The 16768-nt window shown below is 39.0% G+C and overlaps 3 protein-coding genes across 13 annotated transcripts in view; 2 read left to right on the forward strand and 1 right to left on the reverse strand.

The window, feature by feature from the left end:
• Nucleotides 1–547: 547 nt before the first annotated feature.
• Nucleotides 548–4578, forward strand: her8.2 (hairy-related 8.2). The gene is made up of 4 exons (XM_079391895.1): nucleotides 548–3008; nucleotides 3093–3188; nucleotides 3336–3414; nucleotides 3713–4578. The coding sequence occupies exons 1-4, from the start codon at nucleotides 2943–2945 to the stop codon at nucleotides 4099–4101; spliced, it is 630 nt and encodes a 209-aa protein (XP_079248021.1). The 5' UTR covers nucleotides 548–2942; the 3' UTR covers nucleotides 4102–4578.
• Nucleotides 4579–7493: 2915 nt separating this feature from the next.
• Nucleotides 7494–9593, forward strand: LOC306854043 (transcription cofactor HES-6-like). Its single transcript, XM_079391831.1, has 4 exons — nucleotides 7494–7725; nucleotides 7824–7910; nucleotides 8054–8135; nucleotides 8226–9593. The coding sequence occupies exons 1-4, from the start codon at nucleotides 7648–7650 to the stop codon at nucleotides 8651–8653; spliced, it is 675 nt and encodes a 224-aa protein (XP_079247957.1). The 5' UTR covers nucleotides 7494–7647; the 3' UTR covers nucleotides 8654–9593.
• A 1056-nt stretch (nucleotides 9594–10649) lies between these two features.
• The window catches only part of LOC306854457 (period circadian protein homolog 2-like), a 35547-nt gene continuing 29428 nt past the window's right edge, over nucleotides 10650–16768 (reverse strand). For 6 of the 11 annotated variants that reach the window (XM_079392466.1, XM_079392463.1, XM_079392462.1 and 3 more), the window contains 6 exons: nucleotides 16231–16470; nucleotides 14967–15889; nucleotides 14714–14876; nucleotides 13942–14104; nucleotides 13288–13438; nucleotides 10652–11932 (listed from right to left, as the gene is read on the reverse strand). In XM_079392466.1, the coding sequence (XP_079248592.1) occupies nucleotides 11777–11932; nucleotides 13288–13438; nucleotides 13942–14104; nucleotides 14714–14876; nucleotides 14967–15889; nucleotides 16231–16470 (1796 nt within the window). In that variant the 3' untranslated portion in view covers nucleotides 10652–11776. Of the gene's footprint in view, nucleotides 11933–12880; nucleotides 13002–13287; nucleotides 13439–13941; nucleotides 14105–14713; nucleotides 14877–14966; nucleotides 15890–16230; nucleotides 16471–16768 lie in introns of those variants that run through there. The other 5 variants (XM_079392464.1, XM_079392458.1, XM_079392460.1 and 2 more) reach the window with 3 other exon arrangements.

Here is a 16768-nt window from a genome sequence, read left to right on the forward strand (position 1 = left end):
TTCTGTCTACACTGCACTGGCTCCCTATTAAACATCGTATACATTTTAAGATCGTGCTAATTACCTTGTGGCGAAGCGTATCGTGTAGCCACTAATTAACTGGTTGTCTTGACAGCAAATTGACATTGACTGTTTAAAAGGGGAATGGAGAAGTGACGAAGGGATGTGACGATAGCAGAGGTGGTGCGAGTGCGTTTCCAGCACACCTGATGTGAGAGCGTGGCTCGTTATGAGAGGTGGCGTAAGAGACTGTGGGTGGCTGTGTGCTCTATTGCTGTGATCGGCCGATGCACGAGTGAATTCATTCTGCTACGGAGATCGAAAAGTGGAAACAAGTAGCAGTGAACGGAACAGGTGGTTTGATTTCCTGAAGCGGACAACGAAGCCGGAGTATGAGTGGCTGATATGGTTACATGCCGTATCTCTGGTCCAGCTGCCGGCACGGGTTTGTGCTTCCGTGGGTTTGACGCCACAGTGATCGTTCTGGGATCTATTGCGCAAACAAAAGGTACTCTTCAGAAAATCCGGGAATTTCGAGCGAAGACGAAGTCCAGGAAAACGTGGTACAAATTCCATGCACTCACCCCAAACACAAACGTCATACATGACTTTTTGCACCGCACGTACAGTTACATATTTGTTCACTCTCATAAGCAGTTTTTTTTATTATTATGTTTTTTTTTGTGAACGGGATTGTTTTTTTTTTGTTCTCCCATTTTGAACTGTTTTGAAAAATATTGAAGTGCGCTTAAACTTGCCAGTGGCTCGTGTGGGACTGAGTTTTCGTCATCCTGAATGGTGCATTGTTTTGTTTTTGTTTGTGGTGTAGTGTAAATGACAAGGATTAATGTTATGTGTTTGGTGTCTGGTGGATAAAATTCATTGTCAAAGGAATTAAATGTACACTTTTGAACATGAACTATGGGTTCTTGGTCTGATGTGCTTCATTGTCTCCCAGACTGCATCTTTTGTAATCGGTGGTTTTTAATTCTGAGCTATCCGGAGGAAAAAATTGGCAAAGTTTTATCTTTGTCTGGCGCCCGAACTTAAAAACTTAAATAAAAATGAATCTGGTAGAAAGCCAGGGGGAGCACCACCGTTACAACCTCTAAGGCCCTGAATGGTTTGGCACCTCAGCATTTGAGTGAGCTCTTATCGCATTATAGTCCTTCACGTCCGCTATGATTTCAAAACTCTGGCCATTTGATAATACCTAGAATATCAAAATCAACTGCGGGCGGGAGATCGTTTTCCTATTTAGCGCCCAAACTCTGGAACAATCTACCTAACACTGTTCGGGAGGCAGACACACTCTGTCAGTTTAAATCTAGATTAAAGACCCATCTCTTTAACCTGGCTTACACATAATACACTATCGCATTTCTATAATTCAAATCCGTTAAAGGATTGTTAGGCTGCATTAATTAGGTCAACCGGAACCGGGAACACTTCCCAAAACACCTGATGTACTTGTTTCATCGTTTGAAGAATGGCATCTACGCTAATATTAGTCTGTTTCTTTCTTATTCCGAGGTCACTGTAGCCACCCAGATCCAGACTCTATCCAGATCAGATGGTGGATCAGCACCTAGAGATGACCTCTACAGCCAGGACACCTAGATGAGCCCCAGAGACTGATCCCCAGTGAAGACCCTGTCTCCAAGAGGGCCATCGGGACAAGACCATAGGAACTAGATGAGTCCTTTGCACAATCTGACTCTGCTTTAGCCTAGATTTAAACTACTGATTTTGTCTGGCGAGAGGAGAATGACACTATTTTGACAAACTAGTTCCCCGTCTAAATACTGTATAGCTGATATAAAGCCACCCAGCTTTATATCAAGCCGATGTAAAGCTGCTTTGACACAATCTGCATTGTTAAAAGCGCTATACAAATAATATTGACTTGACTATACAATGCGTATATGATGCTTGTAACAAATCGTATTTAGCGTTCTAAAATAGAAATGGCAAATGTTCTGCTGCTTTAACCTGCCTCTGTCAATACATTTACTGTACATTTACTGCAGAGAGAAAACAGAGTGCACCTGCCTACAGCACTGCACTGGGCACTTCCCAATTCACTTCCCCCTCCACCCCGCACCGGGTCATTCTCATTAGCCGTGGATCAATGAGCAGTTTTGTCCGGTGGAGTTTCCCACGTCTGTATGCTCTGCTGGCTGTCGCGTGGCTCTAGTCAAACAGATCAGAGATTAATTCACAGACATCTGCCCGTGGCCGAGAGCACTCTGACATCTGCTCACATTCACTGCTGGAGGGCAAAGTGATGCAATTTATGGCCTAGTTAGCCTACGGACAACTCATTTCTAAAAGCTTCTTAAGACTTCTTTAACCATATATTAATGCATGCATCAATGTTGTCTCATGTTTTATATTTTGTAATTTTATACAGTTCGAGTAGTAGTGTTTTTTTTTTTGGCAAATCAAAATTTCTCTATTGTTTGTTTCAGAGTTCTGGCTCTATACCTTTGGGATTGGATTTGGTTTCGCTTAGGTCTATTAAGGACAGGGTGTGAATACGCATTTGGTCTCAGGTGGTTGACTGTAATAGAACACTCTAATGAGATCCTGGGAATGCCGAGCCACCTTGGAAAACCATCCTGGGTTTTCACGTGACACACAAAACGTGTAGTTTCTGTGTGCAGAACGCCTCTAGGCTGGACATCTGTTGTTTGCTTTGAGTAGGCCTATGTGTGTGTGTGTTTGGGGGCTCATGCATTGAATAGAGGCGGTGACCTGTCATTTGTGAGTGATAGGAGCGAGCGTGTGGGAAAATATCTCAGGCAAAGAGCTTGTGCATTGAGATGCTAATGTCCCTCCTATAAATATAGGGCGTGCACAGCGCGGAGTGCCTTAGAAACACCCAGCACTCAGACAGGAGTGAGTGAAACTCAGTCTGTACTGCTCAGAAGCCACTGGAGATGACTGCTACCAACCTCCAGCAAAACGCAGGCCAAAGGCACATCAGCGCCAAAGAGGAAAGAAAGGTATTTTATAATATCACTATAAAATATTCTTAGGAATGTTATGAAAAGCATAGACTTTTGTTTTCTGACTTTTGGTCTTTTCAGCTGCGGAAACCCCTCATTGAGAGAAAGAGAAGGGAAAGAATAAATCACTGTCTAGATCAGCTGAGAGAGACGGTAGTTGGAGCTTTTAGGCTTGATGTAAGTTAAAATGTTGTTTGAAAAACTGTTATTAAATTCTTGCATGTAAAACACATCTTCGTCACACAGTCTTTAAACCAGTTAATCTTATACCAGTGGACTCATCATGATCTTCTTTTTCTTTTCTTTTTTTAAATCATAAAACAGCAGTCTAAGTTAGAGAAGGCTGATATTCTCGAGATGACGGTGAAACATTTGCAGAATATCCAGAGCAATAGAGTTCCTGGTAAGTAAATAGCCTTTTTCAAAGTGGGCTATATTCAAACTTTGCAATGGCCATTGTTATTTGCAGTGTTTTAGTATCCATGTTTTGTTTTATTACATTGTAATAAAGTGAAATTTCCCAATTCAAATCAGAACTTTAGCCTTTTCTGGAAAGGATGCCATATGTTAAGTCTCGACTGTTTAGCAATATCACCAAAACAGAGCAACAACAATTTCACTGATTTGCTCATTTCATTGTTGATGTTTAATTATTAACAATATAAAAAAAATATTCCTGTGATCTTTTTGTCTCTGGTCAGACCCCATTCTGGACGCAGAGGCCCAACAGAGGTACAGTACTGGGTATATCCAGTGCATGCAGGAAGTTCACAACCTTCTACTTTCCTATGACTGGATAGACAAAACCTTGGGGTCCCGTCTACTCAACCACTTACTCAAATCTCTACCTAGATCAGTTAAGGACTGCCCTCAGCTATCCAAGAACTCCCTGACAAGTATTTCTTCTAACCATGGCGACTACATTGGTTTGCATGCTGATGAGTTGGAGAGTCCAAAAACCTGCCCTCCTTCTCCTGTCTTGTACGAGAGGGCCGCCCAATCTCAGAATCAGTGTTCTACTCCCATGAGAATGCCACATGATGCAGAGAGCCCACACCTCTCAGTTCTAAAGATGTGGAGGCCCTGGTGAAATATCTGTGATTTGGCAGTCTACAACTATGTCTCCATATGTATGTTTATGTAGTACATATGACTTACCTGGACAACTGTATGTACCGCTTTGTATGAATTTCAAAAAAGTATGCCGCCAGTCTGCACAATGCAGAGCTTTATACACCCAGTTTGTGCTGATTGTGGTAGACCCTCCTCTACTATGTATCTTATAGATATGTTTCACTGCACATGTGTGTGAGGTGGATCTAGACCAGAATAGTCCCCATTTCAGACCCTCTCTACTTCCTCTCTGAAGTAAAAGTTACTGTAGCCTGCATTGTAGAAGGCCCCTAATAATAATTTTATTTATTTAATTAACACTAAATATTTAACAAAATTATTTTCAGTATTTTAAATTAAACACATTTAGCTACTAATACTGTCACATTTGATTCCTTATGACTTCTTTGTACAGTTTTTAACAGTTATAATAAAGAAATGGTTTGCAACATGTACATAGTAATTTATTGTTCTTTCTCTTGCCAATTCAGATGGAAATATATAAATGTGTACAAAAATGTAAACATATAAACATAAATAATTGTAGTCTATACGACCTTTTTTGGCAGATTGAATCAATATCATACCGATAAAAGATTGCTGCAGGATTGATTTTTATATAAGATGGAATTGGACAGTCTACGAACACAGCACTTCTCAAACAACATAAAAACATCATATAATCATATAACAACTACCTTCCCAACTATATGTGTCCTGGTTATATATATATATATATTTCTGGAGAATGGCGGATAATTTTCAAATGATGATGAGCAAAGCTTGTCGCATCAATGTGTATATATATATATATATATATATATATATATGACCCTGGACCACAATACCAGTCATAACTGTCAATTTTTTGAAATTGAGATTTATACATCATCTGAATGCTGAAAAATAAGCTTTCCATTTATGTATGATTTGTTATGATAGGACAATATTTGGCCGAGATACAAATATTTGAAAATCTGGAATCTGAGGGTGCAAAAAAAAATCGAAATACTGAGAAAATTGCCTTTAAAGCTGTCCAAATGAAGTTCTTAGCAATGCTTATTACTAAACAAAAATTAAGTTTTAATATATCTATGGTAGGAAATTAACAAAATATCTTCATGGAACATGATCTTTACTTAATATCCTAATGATTTTCGGCATAAAAGAAAACTGGATAATTTTGACCCATACCATGTGTTTTTGGCTATTGCTCCAAATTTACCCCAGCGCCTTAAGACTGGTTTTGTGGTCCAGGGTCACACACACACACACATATATATTATATATATATATATATATATATATATATATTATATATATATACATTGATACGACAAGCAAGCTTTGTTCATCATCATTTGGCAATTATCTGCCATTCTCCAGAAATATTTGAATGGGTTCAAGCTCAGGCTGTGGCTGGACCCCTCAAGGACATTCATAAAGTTGTCTATAAGCCACTCCTTCTGTGTACTTAGGGTCATTGTCCTGTTGGAAGGTGAACCTTCTGCCTAGTCTGAGGTTCTGAATGCTCTGGACTGGGTTTTCAGTAAGGCTATCTCAATATTTTGGTTCATTGAGCTTTTCTTCTATTCTGATGAGTCCCTCAGTCCCTGCCACTGAAAAACAGCCCCATAGCATGAGGCTGCTACCAGCACACTTTACTTTTGGGATGGTATTCTGCAGGTGATGAGCAGAGTTGGTTACCTTCAAACACGATGCTTAGAATTGCGGTTAATCAGACCAGAGAATCTTGTTTCTCAGAGTCTGAGGGTCCTTAGGTGCTTTTTTTTGTAAATTCCAAGTGTATTTTCTTTTGTCTTCACTGAGGAGATGATTGAGTTTGGCCACACCTCCATAAAGCCCAGATCGGTGGAGTGTTGCAGTGATGTTTTTCCTTCTGTAGATTTCTCCTATCTCCACATATGATCATGGAGCTCAACTAGAGTGACCATCAGGTTCTTCGTCACCACTCTAACCAAAGGCCTTCTCCATCAATTGCTCAGTTTGGCCAGAAGGCCAGCTCTAAGAAGAACCCTGGTTGTTTCAAACTTCTTCCATTAAGGGTAACAGAGATGACATGCTTCTGTGATCCTTCAATGAAGCAGAATTGTTTTCTGAACTCTTCCCCAGATGTGTGGCTTGATGCAAACCTGTTTCTGAGCTTTCTTTTGACCCCAGGGCTTGGTTTTTGCTCTGATATGCATTATCAGCTGTTGGACCTTTTATTTAGACGTGTGAGCCTTTCCAAATCATACCCATTCAATTGAGTTTGCCACAGGTTACCTTCACTCAAAGTCTAGTAACACCTACAAGCAATATGAACACTCCTGAGCTAAATTCCAACTGTCCCAGATAAGGGTATGAATACTTATGCAATTTAAGTTTCATTTATGTAATTTCATTTATAAGTTCATTTAAGTTTTTTATTTTTAATAAATTTGCAAAGATGTTAAAACACTTTTTTTTCTTTACCATTATAGTGTATGGAGTGTAGATTGATGTGGCAAAAAGTAATTTAAAGCAGTTTAACATAAGGCAGCAACATAAAACGTGAAAAAAAAATCAGGGGTATGAATACTTTCGCAAGGCACTGTATGTGTAGCCTATACTGTTTATTATTATTATTAATAATAATAATAACAAATGAAAATAAATACTTCATACGCACGCGTGTACGCGTGCACACGCTCACACATGATAATGAATAATGTAACAATCCCAAAAATATTCGGGTAACTAACAGGCTTAGTTTTTTTCATACAAAGTTATTTTGTTTATTATTATTATTATTAGCCTTTTATTATAGACTGAAACGTGACCAGGACATATTTTCGTAACAGTAATGAGTTGCCTATTCTGTAGTCAGTAGAGAGGCCCATCAGGCGCCAGTTGAACAGTTGGACACCTGTCGCTCTCCCACCCCCTCCTTCTCCTTGCTCTGTTCTATTCAACTCTGCAGCTGCCAGCTGACGGCATTACCTTACACCCGCACGACCCTCGACCTCTGTGAGCACAACTCAGTTTTGAACAGATTTCTCACGACCGTATACAAACATTTTTATAAGTATTACTATTAGTAGTATTATTGGTTGCTTAGTTGAACTGTAGTTGAAGGAACACGACAAGTGCCAAAAGACAGTAAACCATCTCTCTCTCTCTCTCTCTCTCACACTCACACACACACACACACACACACACACACACACACGAGAAAAGTGAAAGTGGAATGTAAATATACCTACATACCTAGATGTAAACAAAAATAATTCAATTTAGCAGCTTCGCGTGTGTGCGCTCTCTGAGACAAAAGCGCGCGCGGTGATTGGCTGGAGCGAGCGCAGACAACCGCACGCGAATGTTTCATTCATATGCAAATGAGCTACTATAAAGCCCTCACTCTAGCCTCTCATTGATGAGCTGCCAGTCCTGTTTTGGTTTGTTCACAATTGTATATTTACTGTATATTTACGACACGAACGGTTCTGGACGGCGGATCACTGACCAAGCCACCTAGTCCGGAATGTCCCCCGCGGCTAGACTCAGAAATGGTTTCGATGTGGAGGAGGAAGCATTTTATGCCGCTAAAGGTGACAGAAAGGTAAAACCATTTTGCGTTGTCTATGAATGCCAAAAAGGGAAAAGAAGTCTGTGGTATGCTTAAACACCATAGTTATATGTGATTTTCTGCTTCAATAGACTCGAAAACCTATAGTGGAGAAAAAGAGGCGAGCGCGCATTAATGAAAGCCTGCAGGATCTCAGGACACTACTTACAGATAACGATGTACGATTATCTCCTCTTTATTGCCTGTACCACGGACTCACAGTCAGTTAATTGATAGATAGCCTAAATAGATTGGCCTCACTTTGTAAATATAAACCAATATTAAAAAATGTTAAGACGCGTTTATCTACTTTTACTATCAGTTGAAGACAAAAATGGAGAATGCAGAGGTGCTTGAACTAACAGTAAAACGAGTTGAGAACATCCTACAGAACCGTTCTAAGGGTAAGATGACCCCAACCTCAGTTGCACTGCATATTAGGCAATTAGTTTCCATGAAAATTATTTGAAGCTCTTATGTGTCTTGACTTCCAGAGGGTGAAGCTGTGAATCGAGAGGCCAGTGAGAGATTTGCTGCAGGTTATATCCAGTGCATGCATGAGGTGCACACTTTTGTGTCCACATGCACGGGGATCGACGCCACAGTGGCTGCAGAGCTGCTCAACCACCTGCTAGAGTGCATGCCATTAAATGAGGATCACCTTCAGGAGATGATCATAGAGCTCATATCAGAGCCTTCCTCCTCCAGTCGATCATGGCCAGCTGGAGAGGTGCTAAGTCCAGGAGGCCACAGTGTGTCTGACCTATTCTCAGCACTGTCCCCATCCCCATCCAATCCTTCAAGTGAGGACCTCTGCTCTGACCTAGAGGAGACAGAGACCGAAGCAAGTCCTGCATCAGCTGAGGACAGCCTGAACTCCTCCATCATCACACACTCTAAGTTTATGTGGCGGCCATGGTAGAAGTCTCTTCAAAGACCATGCATCTTTATTCATAATTCACTTAATCCTGTATTGGAGCATGCTGAAATTTTCATCTGATTTTCTTGAGAAAATGGCTGGAGCTTTAGGATATTATAAACACAGGCTGATATATTGGGATAAGACATCATCTTACAGACAAGTATGGAATTCACAGTGACTTTAACATACACCTGGATATTTTTTTTTTTTCTGAAACATAATGCCTTGAAGCAAAAAATCTTTAGAAATGAATTTCAGATTGAACTGGCTTAAAAGTGAACTGTAATGGTGTATACTAGAGATTAGAAATTGATTTGCTTTAGTGGGGCGAAAGATTTGTTTTGTGTCTTTTGTAGAGTTAAAAATATAGAACGTCTCATTGAGATACTGTCACAGAGATAAAGTCCATGGCTCTGTGTAGTAGTCATTAAAAAGCATGTTTTTATTGTTTATATACTTTAGGGACTATACATATATCACATAAATATATGTATGTAGCAAGTGTAACATCATTTAGTGTCAGTTCATGGGTTGTAATTCTTAGTAGTGCAGCATTGCAGTGCCCAGCTCAATTTGTATAATGTTTTTTGTTTTTTTTAATCTGTAAAAATCTGTTTAAGTTGGACATTAAAAGTTGTCATGTCTATTTGTCAATAAGATAGGTGTGGATACAGTAATTAACATTGATTTGAAAACCTAAAATTTGTAATGAAAAGTTTGGGGTCCCCCCTTTAGAATTGGGGCAGAATGTTCCCAGTTCCCATAACGGATTGTCTGAAAAAACTGAATCATTTATGGTTATATTCTTACCTCTCATCAATTAGTGACATAAAAGATCAAAGCTGAGGATGCTGATGGAAAGAAAGCATATATATGCTATATATGCATTGTGGTTTGTGATTACATATTAAATCATTAAAGCTATATGAGTTCATAGTATATATGAATAGTGTGTGTATAATAACTTTTTGTTTTCCTTGATAGGTTTCATATGTATACCAGTGACTTAAAGTGCCATCAAATATTTGATGCGGTCAGGTAAGATAAATGTTATCCAGAGATTCTGGATGGATTCCTAAATCTAAGAAAATAATGGAAGGCCAGAACACTTTAATAATCCTTAAAGTGTAGAGAATACAGAATACTGAGGAGAGGTTTTAGTCTGCAGTGTTTAATATTTAGTTATTTACTGAATTTATTCAAATTTATTCAATTTATTTAAAACACAAATAAAGCTTATTCAACATTTGCATTCATCAGATGCATTAATGTCTTTGAATAGATAAAGAATAAATTGAGTAGTGTGAGGGGTCAGCTAACTGAGTGCTCGTTGTGAGAACAGATGGTGATGAAAACAGATCCCTTGTTACCAAGATGTTTTACGCCTTAACCAACTGGTTTATTTTTGAAAAAAAAACACAAAAAAAACAATTGCTGGACAAAAGTTCTCAACAGTTTATCTCAACAGCTTTATTAAATCTATTGTATTTGTGAAATTTGTTTATAGAAAAGTTATAAACAAAATCATGCAACAGTATTTTATTTAGAATTATAACTAAAGCTCCATTTTTAATAGTTTTCCTAGTTGGTTCATAATATGTGGAGATGGTTTGAGATACCAAAACATAAAATAATATTTATCATTTAAATAAACTCAATGTATTCAAACTAAAAAGTTTTTTGAATAAAGGGATACTTGTAAATTCAAATGATTTTAAAAGGCAATAATGCACTTGGACACCAAAATATGCACGTCTTGTCATTGACCCATATTCAAATCATATAATTAAATAATCTAATAATTGTGAGTTCATTAATTTAATTAACTATGTATGCCAATATTTCCCTTTAATCTTGCATGTTTAAAACAAGTTAGTGATTTTTATTTTAGGTCATAAAATTTTAGTTGATGCTACAACAATATAGCAAAAGATTAGTGGATGTTACTGGCTTGTATCATGATGTTTATCAGAAAATTAAAAATGCTGACAGACAAGTATAGTTATCATCTTTTTATTATTAAAAGCTATGAATAAAGTGACATGTTTATTTTACTACATTTATGAAAAAAGAAAGATGAAAAATACAGACACAAACCAAATAACATGCTTTTAAAGACTATCAAACAAATTTGAATAAACTAAATATATTTTTCAGCTTGTCATTCAGTCTTTTGCTTCAATAGTTCACAAATCAGAAAAAGATGTAGAGCCAGTTCCAATTTTCCTGCTTCGGCACTACTGGCCATGAAGTATACTCGTAGTACATTGAATTTCAGATAATAGAAAAAAAAAAAAAAAAAGAGTATTTCAGGTATAGGAACAAGCTTCAGTCCCTTTACAGAATGCTACACATAATAAAGCTAGTTTCTGCCACTCAGAGAACTAGTGCCCTGACATCTTTGTTGAATGACTGCATTGTGACTAGAACATTTGAATAGCCAAAAGAAGACATGATAGAAAGGGGAAGAGAAAGGAAGAAAGATAACAAAAATATTTCCATGATTGCACATCCCTGAAGACATGCAACAAACACTTGCTGTCCTCTGACAAAATGACACAAGCGCCCTGTAACAAGACTAGACTGGTCACGGGTTATTGGCAGCAGCTTATTTGGCTGGAATGGTCCCCAAATATACAGTATGGCGGTGTTTCATTTCCTGGTTTTGATTTTTAGCAAAATGCATTCGTATTGGCCCATATACTGTTGTGTTCATAATAGGACTTGTGTTCATAATGAAAAACTTACTTTTTAAATTTATTTACGATGCTCTACACCTCGTTCTACTGTTAGCTGGTACAAACATAATCTGGACATTTCTGCACAGAGCATCAATCCACTGAGGAAAACAGTGCTGTAGCTACATATTCAAACGGTACAAGTGAATTGGAAAAACTATAAAAGACACAGAACCAAACAGAATTTGCACATTTGAACAGCATCTTTGGGTTAATCAGTCAGCTACCTGGCATACTTTTGTGTACACACACACACGCGCATAAATAAACACATTCCTAATCTTTTAAAATGACAAAGGATATCAGAGTAGATACCCCCAGAAAATTTTACTTTGTGTTTACAGGTGGGAACCTGAAAGGTCCTGCTGCCCTCTGCTGGCTGAGATTAGTGGAAAGTTTTCAGATTATACACTAGGTCCTCTTCCATTGAATGAGACCCTCCTCCATCTTGTACCACTTCTCCTCCCAAAATGCCCAATTCCATATCGGATGAGTCTTCTTCTAGTGGGGCAGAGACATCATTCTCGCAGTACATACACTCCTACACAAACACATGCAAAGAGTCTTTCAGCTGTACTCTTACCATTCAGTAAACACAAGCTGTCTACTGTAAGCATTGAAATGAAAACTCAAAAGTGACTGATTCATGGCACTCTTATAGGCAGGAACTCTGTTAATGGTCACTCATTTGGACTGATAGCACTCTTCGTGTGAACTGCATGAGAAAATCTACAGCTTCAGATTCCACAGAAGTAATGACCTTAGCATGTTGGTAAGGGGAGCATATCTATGTTCCCAGGGTCCTATGATTCCCAGATTTATATAGCACATAAAGGAACACATGAAAAAGAGTCATATGTTCCCGGGTCCTACTGTGTGTTCCCTATATAGATAATATCGTGAATGATTAAAATGTATAGATTGTGAATAAAAAAAAAAAAGTCTACACAATCTGCCTTACCAGATAGCTCTTTAATATTGTTCAAGAGTGCACATTCTATTGCAGTTGTATGGCTGTTTTTTAATTAATATAGCACTTGAACTGTCTAGAACACACAAGTTTTGTCTTATTGCTTGTAATTTGCATCTTTGTTCTATTTTTTAATAGCAAAAATAAAATAAAGGGAAATAATATTTTGGTATAATGCCCACTAGGTGTGGGCAATCTGTTGATTTTGTATCGTGTTTGAAGACTTCTCAAGCAAATTGTTGTCTCACCCGAAAGTCTTACAGAGGTGTTTATTTAATCTGTATCTTTGTCCTACCGTATTTATCTATTTTATTGCTTGTCATTTGTTTATTTTTTCTGACAGTTTTTTACTTTACTAAGCTTGAAAACATATTATTTATTTTAGTAAGGCTGGGTGGTGATGGCGCAGTGGATAAGACACACGCCTTTTATGTGAGAGACCCGGGTTCGAATCCACTGTGAGACACCAATGTGTCCCTGAGCAAGACACTTAACCCCTAGTTGCTCCAGGGGCGTGCGACCTCTGACATGTATAGCAATTGTAAGTCGCTTTGGATAAAAGCGTCAGCTAAATGAATAAATGTAAATGTAAATGTGGTAGGGTTTACTGGTTTATACTGCTCAGTAACTTGTAACTTATCTTAAACACACACACACACACACACACATACACACAAAGAATTGTGATAAGACTGTGGATCATGAATCTGCCTGAAAAAATTGTGATCTGAATTTCTTTTCCCCATTTTTTCCCCTTCCACCTCTACTTTGGCCTGAATGTTCTGTCATTCTTTTTTCTTTTGTTTTGTATTTAAATAGGGAACTTAGTTTGGCTCAGTAATTTAAAAAAACAATACCAAAAACAATCAAATAAGATCCTGTCTGAATTTTTTTTTAATATATCGCCCACCCCTAGAGTCACATACCATGACATTGATGGCATTGGGTAACGCTCCTCTCCTCATCCAGGGATGCTGATCAATCAGTTCTCGGCGCTGTTCTGAAGAGAAACGGGGCTGGTTGTTCTGCATGCGCCTTAACCGCTCGCGATCTTCCCCCAGAATCTTTTCCATATCCCTGTCCCAAAACATCAACACTCTTACAACAGAGCTTATAGTTTTTTAAAAGTTTAAAGTCCAAATGAAATCAAAATTCACATTATTTACTTTGCAAGTTCACACTGCTAGTCTTGGGGTGAAATGAATACACTGAAAAAAAAAACCCTTGGTAATCTTGGTTTGTCTTGGTAATTTTTCTAAAAATCCAAAAATTTACTTTTGTTCTGGAATGGCATTTGTTCACTGATGACATCAGTTCGATGGCTTGGGAAGAGTATCCTTAACCATTCCCTTCAAACCATTAGTTTTCGGGGAGAAAGAGATGGCAGCGATGTGCACTAAAATAAAACCCTGCCCTCTATTCAATATTCCGTTTCAGGAAGTATGTCAATACCGAAGAAAAGTGAGAGTAACGTCTGGTTCAGTTTTTTTGGTTCAGCTGGACAGTTTTATTTTTGGGTGAACTATATCTTTAAACACCAAATTCCCCCTTCTCCCAGTACAGACAGAATTGACTCTCACCTTGATGGCACTTGATAGTTCATCATGACACAGTCATCATCATTGGCCATAAGTCTCGAAACAGGCTCTTGAAGAACATACTTAAAATTCTCCTCCTGTTCCTTTATTATGTGATTGTTCTCTGAGGAGTCCACACTGCCAAAATACTTGCTTGTGTTGCTTCCTGGTCAGGAAGAGAAAATGCAAAAGAAGTTTAGTTTTCTGAGCTGATACTATTATACATTACAATATATAATAATTCTGACTGGTATGAATAATCTATTATAAAGAACTAGATTGCTCATGACATAGACACTGTAAACACTGTGCCACCATATTGTTATTCCAACACTTACTACTGTATTAATAAAAAAAAAAAATCCAATTCCAAATGTAATGCCAGTCAGTTGCTGATACTCTCTGGTGGTCAGTCATCTAGATTGACATCTAGTCAGTCACATAGAGATGGTTAATTATTATAATTAACCAACTGCCCAATACGTGTTATGCGACTGTAATATGGTCAGCAATTTTGGAACTACCTATAATTGAAGGCAAACAAATGGTGAATTTGGCATTGGTATAAAGAAAATAGTTCTACAGACAAGCACTTTATGGATTAAAATGTCTTGAGAGGTAACAACAGAAGAATAGTGGTCCAGACTGACCACTTTCAATTCAGTAGTCTGGTGTTAATAATTGCTTACGTAAGGTATCATGGCAGACTGCATGTGTTTAGTATTTTTTTGTATTAATGTGTTAATGTTAATGTGAAGCATTAACTTGCAGTCACCTGTTCCACTATTAGAGGTGTTGCAGTCATTGGATGTGGAGCCAGTAGATGCTGACATGGCAGAGCCCATGCCGGAATGAGAGTCTTCCTGAAACAACATTTCCAACCCGCTGCTGGATGAGGAGTGGTCACCGTTCCCTGAACAACATGTCTGGAAGAGTAGCTGGAGAAAATCAGGCAAAAGATGGAATTCATGATACAAGTGTGCAAGGTGTGTGTGCTTAAATTTGTTCAAATATTTGTAGCCCTTTACCTGCTGGAAGTCATCCATTGCAGAAGAAGTGCTATTGATGGATGTGTTGTTTTTGTCCTGTACTAAAGTAAAAATACTCTGGGTGCTGGACTGGGGTGCTATGGTATGAGACTCCTGTTTTTCCTCCATCTGAAGCAGGTCCATCTGCAATGGAGAACTACAGCGAGACTCAAACAGTGGGGGGGAGTGAGGGGGTGGCAAAGGAGAAGGACACTCTGTAGACACAATGACGGAGTGTTTGGGGTCAGATGTCATTCCATACTGAAAATGTGTCTGGGGTGTTAATGCTGGTTGCTGGGAAGTGAAGGAGGAATGGGTCTGAAAGCACTGGTGGGTACTGCAGCTTTGAGGGTTTTGAAGGTGCTGCGTGGTGCTGTAGGCTTGTTGTGACTGAAATGCTTGTTGGCCAGTGTAGGCTTGTTGAGGCTGCAAGGGTTGCTGGATATTGTAGGCTTGCTGGGGCTGAAAGAGAGCACTGAAGGCTTGCTGAGTGTCAGCATGGAATGGAGAGCGAGGTGCTGTGACTATCTGTGGCAACATAAAACTGGGCAAAACCAATGCTACAACTGGTGTGACTAATGGGTTAGGATATGTAGCTGCAGAGGGAGTGGCCTGAGTGTTCTGGGACTCTGCTCCTCCTGTAGGGGCTTGGGGTGGGGCAACAGAGGGAACTACAGGGCAGAGAGGATATCCTGGAACCACAGTTGGAAATGGAACTGAAAGCCCAGACTGTGATGCCTCGGAGGGGGACCAAGATGTCTGGTTTAAACCCTGCAGGGGTGGGAGAGATCTGTGCTGAGACGCAGCATTATCTGATGAATCAGGATGTTTTGTGCGTGGTTTCTTTCTTGACTTTTTGGTGCGCCAGCTTTTTTTCCCCTTTGTAACAGGGAAACTCACTCCTGCTTTGGATCCATGAGCTCCTGAAGCCACCCAAAGGGGCAGAGAAAGAGTAAGGACAAAGAAAAAGTGGAAAATTAGTGTAATGTAAAGAGAATTATATGGACGTTTTCTCGAAAAAGGCTTATTTGTTGTGTATTTGTGGCCATCACTTGCACATGTCCACAAAGTTCTTGAGACTGTATAGGGTGCCCCCACTTGTAATTTCATGATACAGAAATGTGCTCCCTTATTATGCCATAACATCATTAATGTGCAGATGACTGGAAAGGTGGCAGGCATAATTTGGGACTAGGATTGGGAACAGATTTGTTTTACCACTGCCATCGATAACTTGCATCAAGTGTTTTTCATGTATACATACCCTCGGCAGCCTGTCGTCGGTTTCTTTGTGTGCTAGGTGGGCAATCCTTGTGAAGCGCTTGACCATTCCAAAGTTCTCTGCAGCAACTGAGAAATGCTTGCTCTTCCTTCTGTGTGTGCGCTGCCAGCACCTGTTTTGTCAGTCCCAGCTTCTTATAGGCTTCCTGCTCCACTGTGGGTGGGGAAATCACATTAACCGGCACAGAAGGGGCTGGGCTTTCTGCAGCATCCTCAATGATCTCTGCAACAGTTAAATGACATTGGCATTTTAATTTAATCTTCCTCTTAAATTAACACCTAGATGGTTGTAATGCACATCAGTACTGTGGAAAGAACAATAGAGGTTCCCCACACTGCAGCTATCTACTGAAACTAGGGCTGTTGATTTAACATGGTAAGTAAGTGTAATTAATTAAAAATAAAATGTTAAATTAATAATCCATAGAACGCACCTGGCCCAGAACTGCACATCATCTTATTCATGCAGTTGCTGACGAACAAGATGCAGGACAACAACTGACTGCATGATTTATCCAGCA

This window comes from Barbus barbus, assembly GCF_936440315.1.
Source record: "Barbus barbus genome assembly, chromosome: 34".
NCBI classification, from domain to species: domain Eukaryota; kingdom Metazoa; phylum Chordata; class Actinopteri; order Cypriniformes; family Cyprinidae; genus Barbus; species Barbus barbus.

Bases quoted from the DNA above. Each gene is read 5' to 3' on its own strand.
- her8.2 (XM_079391895.1), top strand. From the start codon at position 2,943: ATGACTGCTACCAACCTCCAGCAAAACGCAGGCCAAAGGCACATCAGC. The intron at 3,009-3,092 runs GTATTTTATAAT...TGGTCTTTTCAG, and splicing joins GCGCCAAAGAGGAAAGAAAG to CTGCGGAAACCCCTCATTGA. The intron at 3,415-3,712 runs GTAAGTAAATAG...GTCTCTGGTCAG, and splicing joins CCAGAGCAATAGAGTTCCTG to ACCCCATTCTGGACGCAGAG.
- LOC306854043 (XM_079391831.1), top strand. From the start codon at position 7,648: ATGTCCCCCGCGGCTAGACTCAGAAATGGTTTCGATGTGGAGGAGGAA. The intron at 7,726-7,823 runs GTAAAACCATTT...CTGCTTCAATAG, and splicing joins CCGCTAAAGGTGACAGAAAG to ACTCGAAAACCTATAGTGGA. The intron at 7,911-8,053 runs GTACGATTATCT...TTTTACTATCAG, and splicing joins CACTACTTACAGATAACGAT to TTGAAGACAAAAATGGAGAA.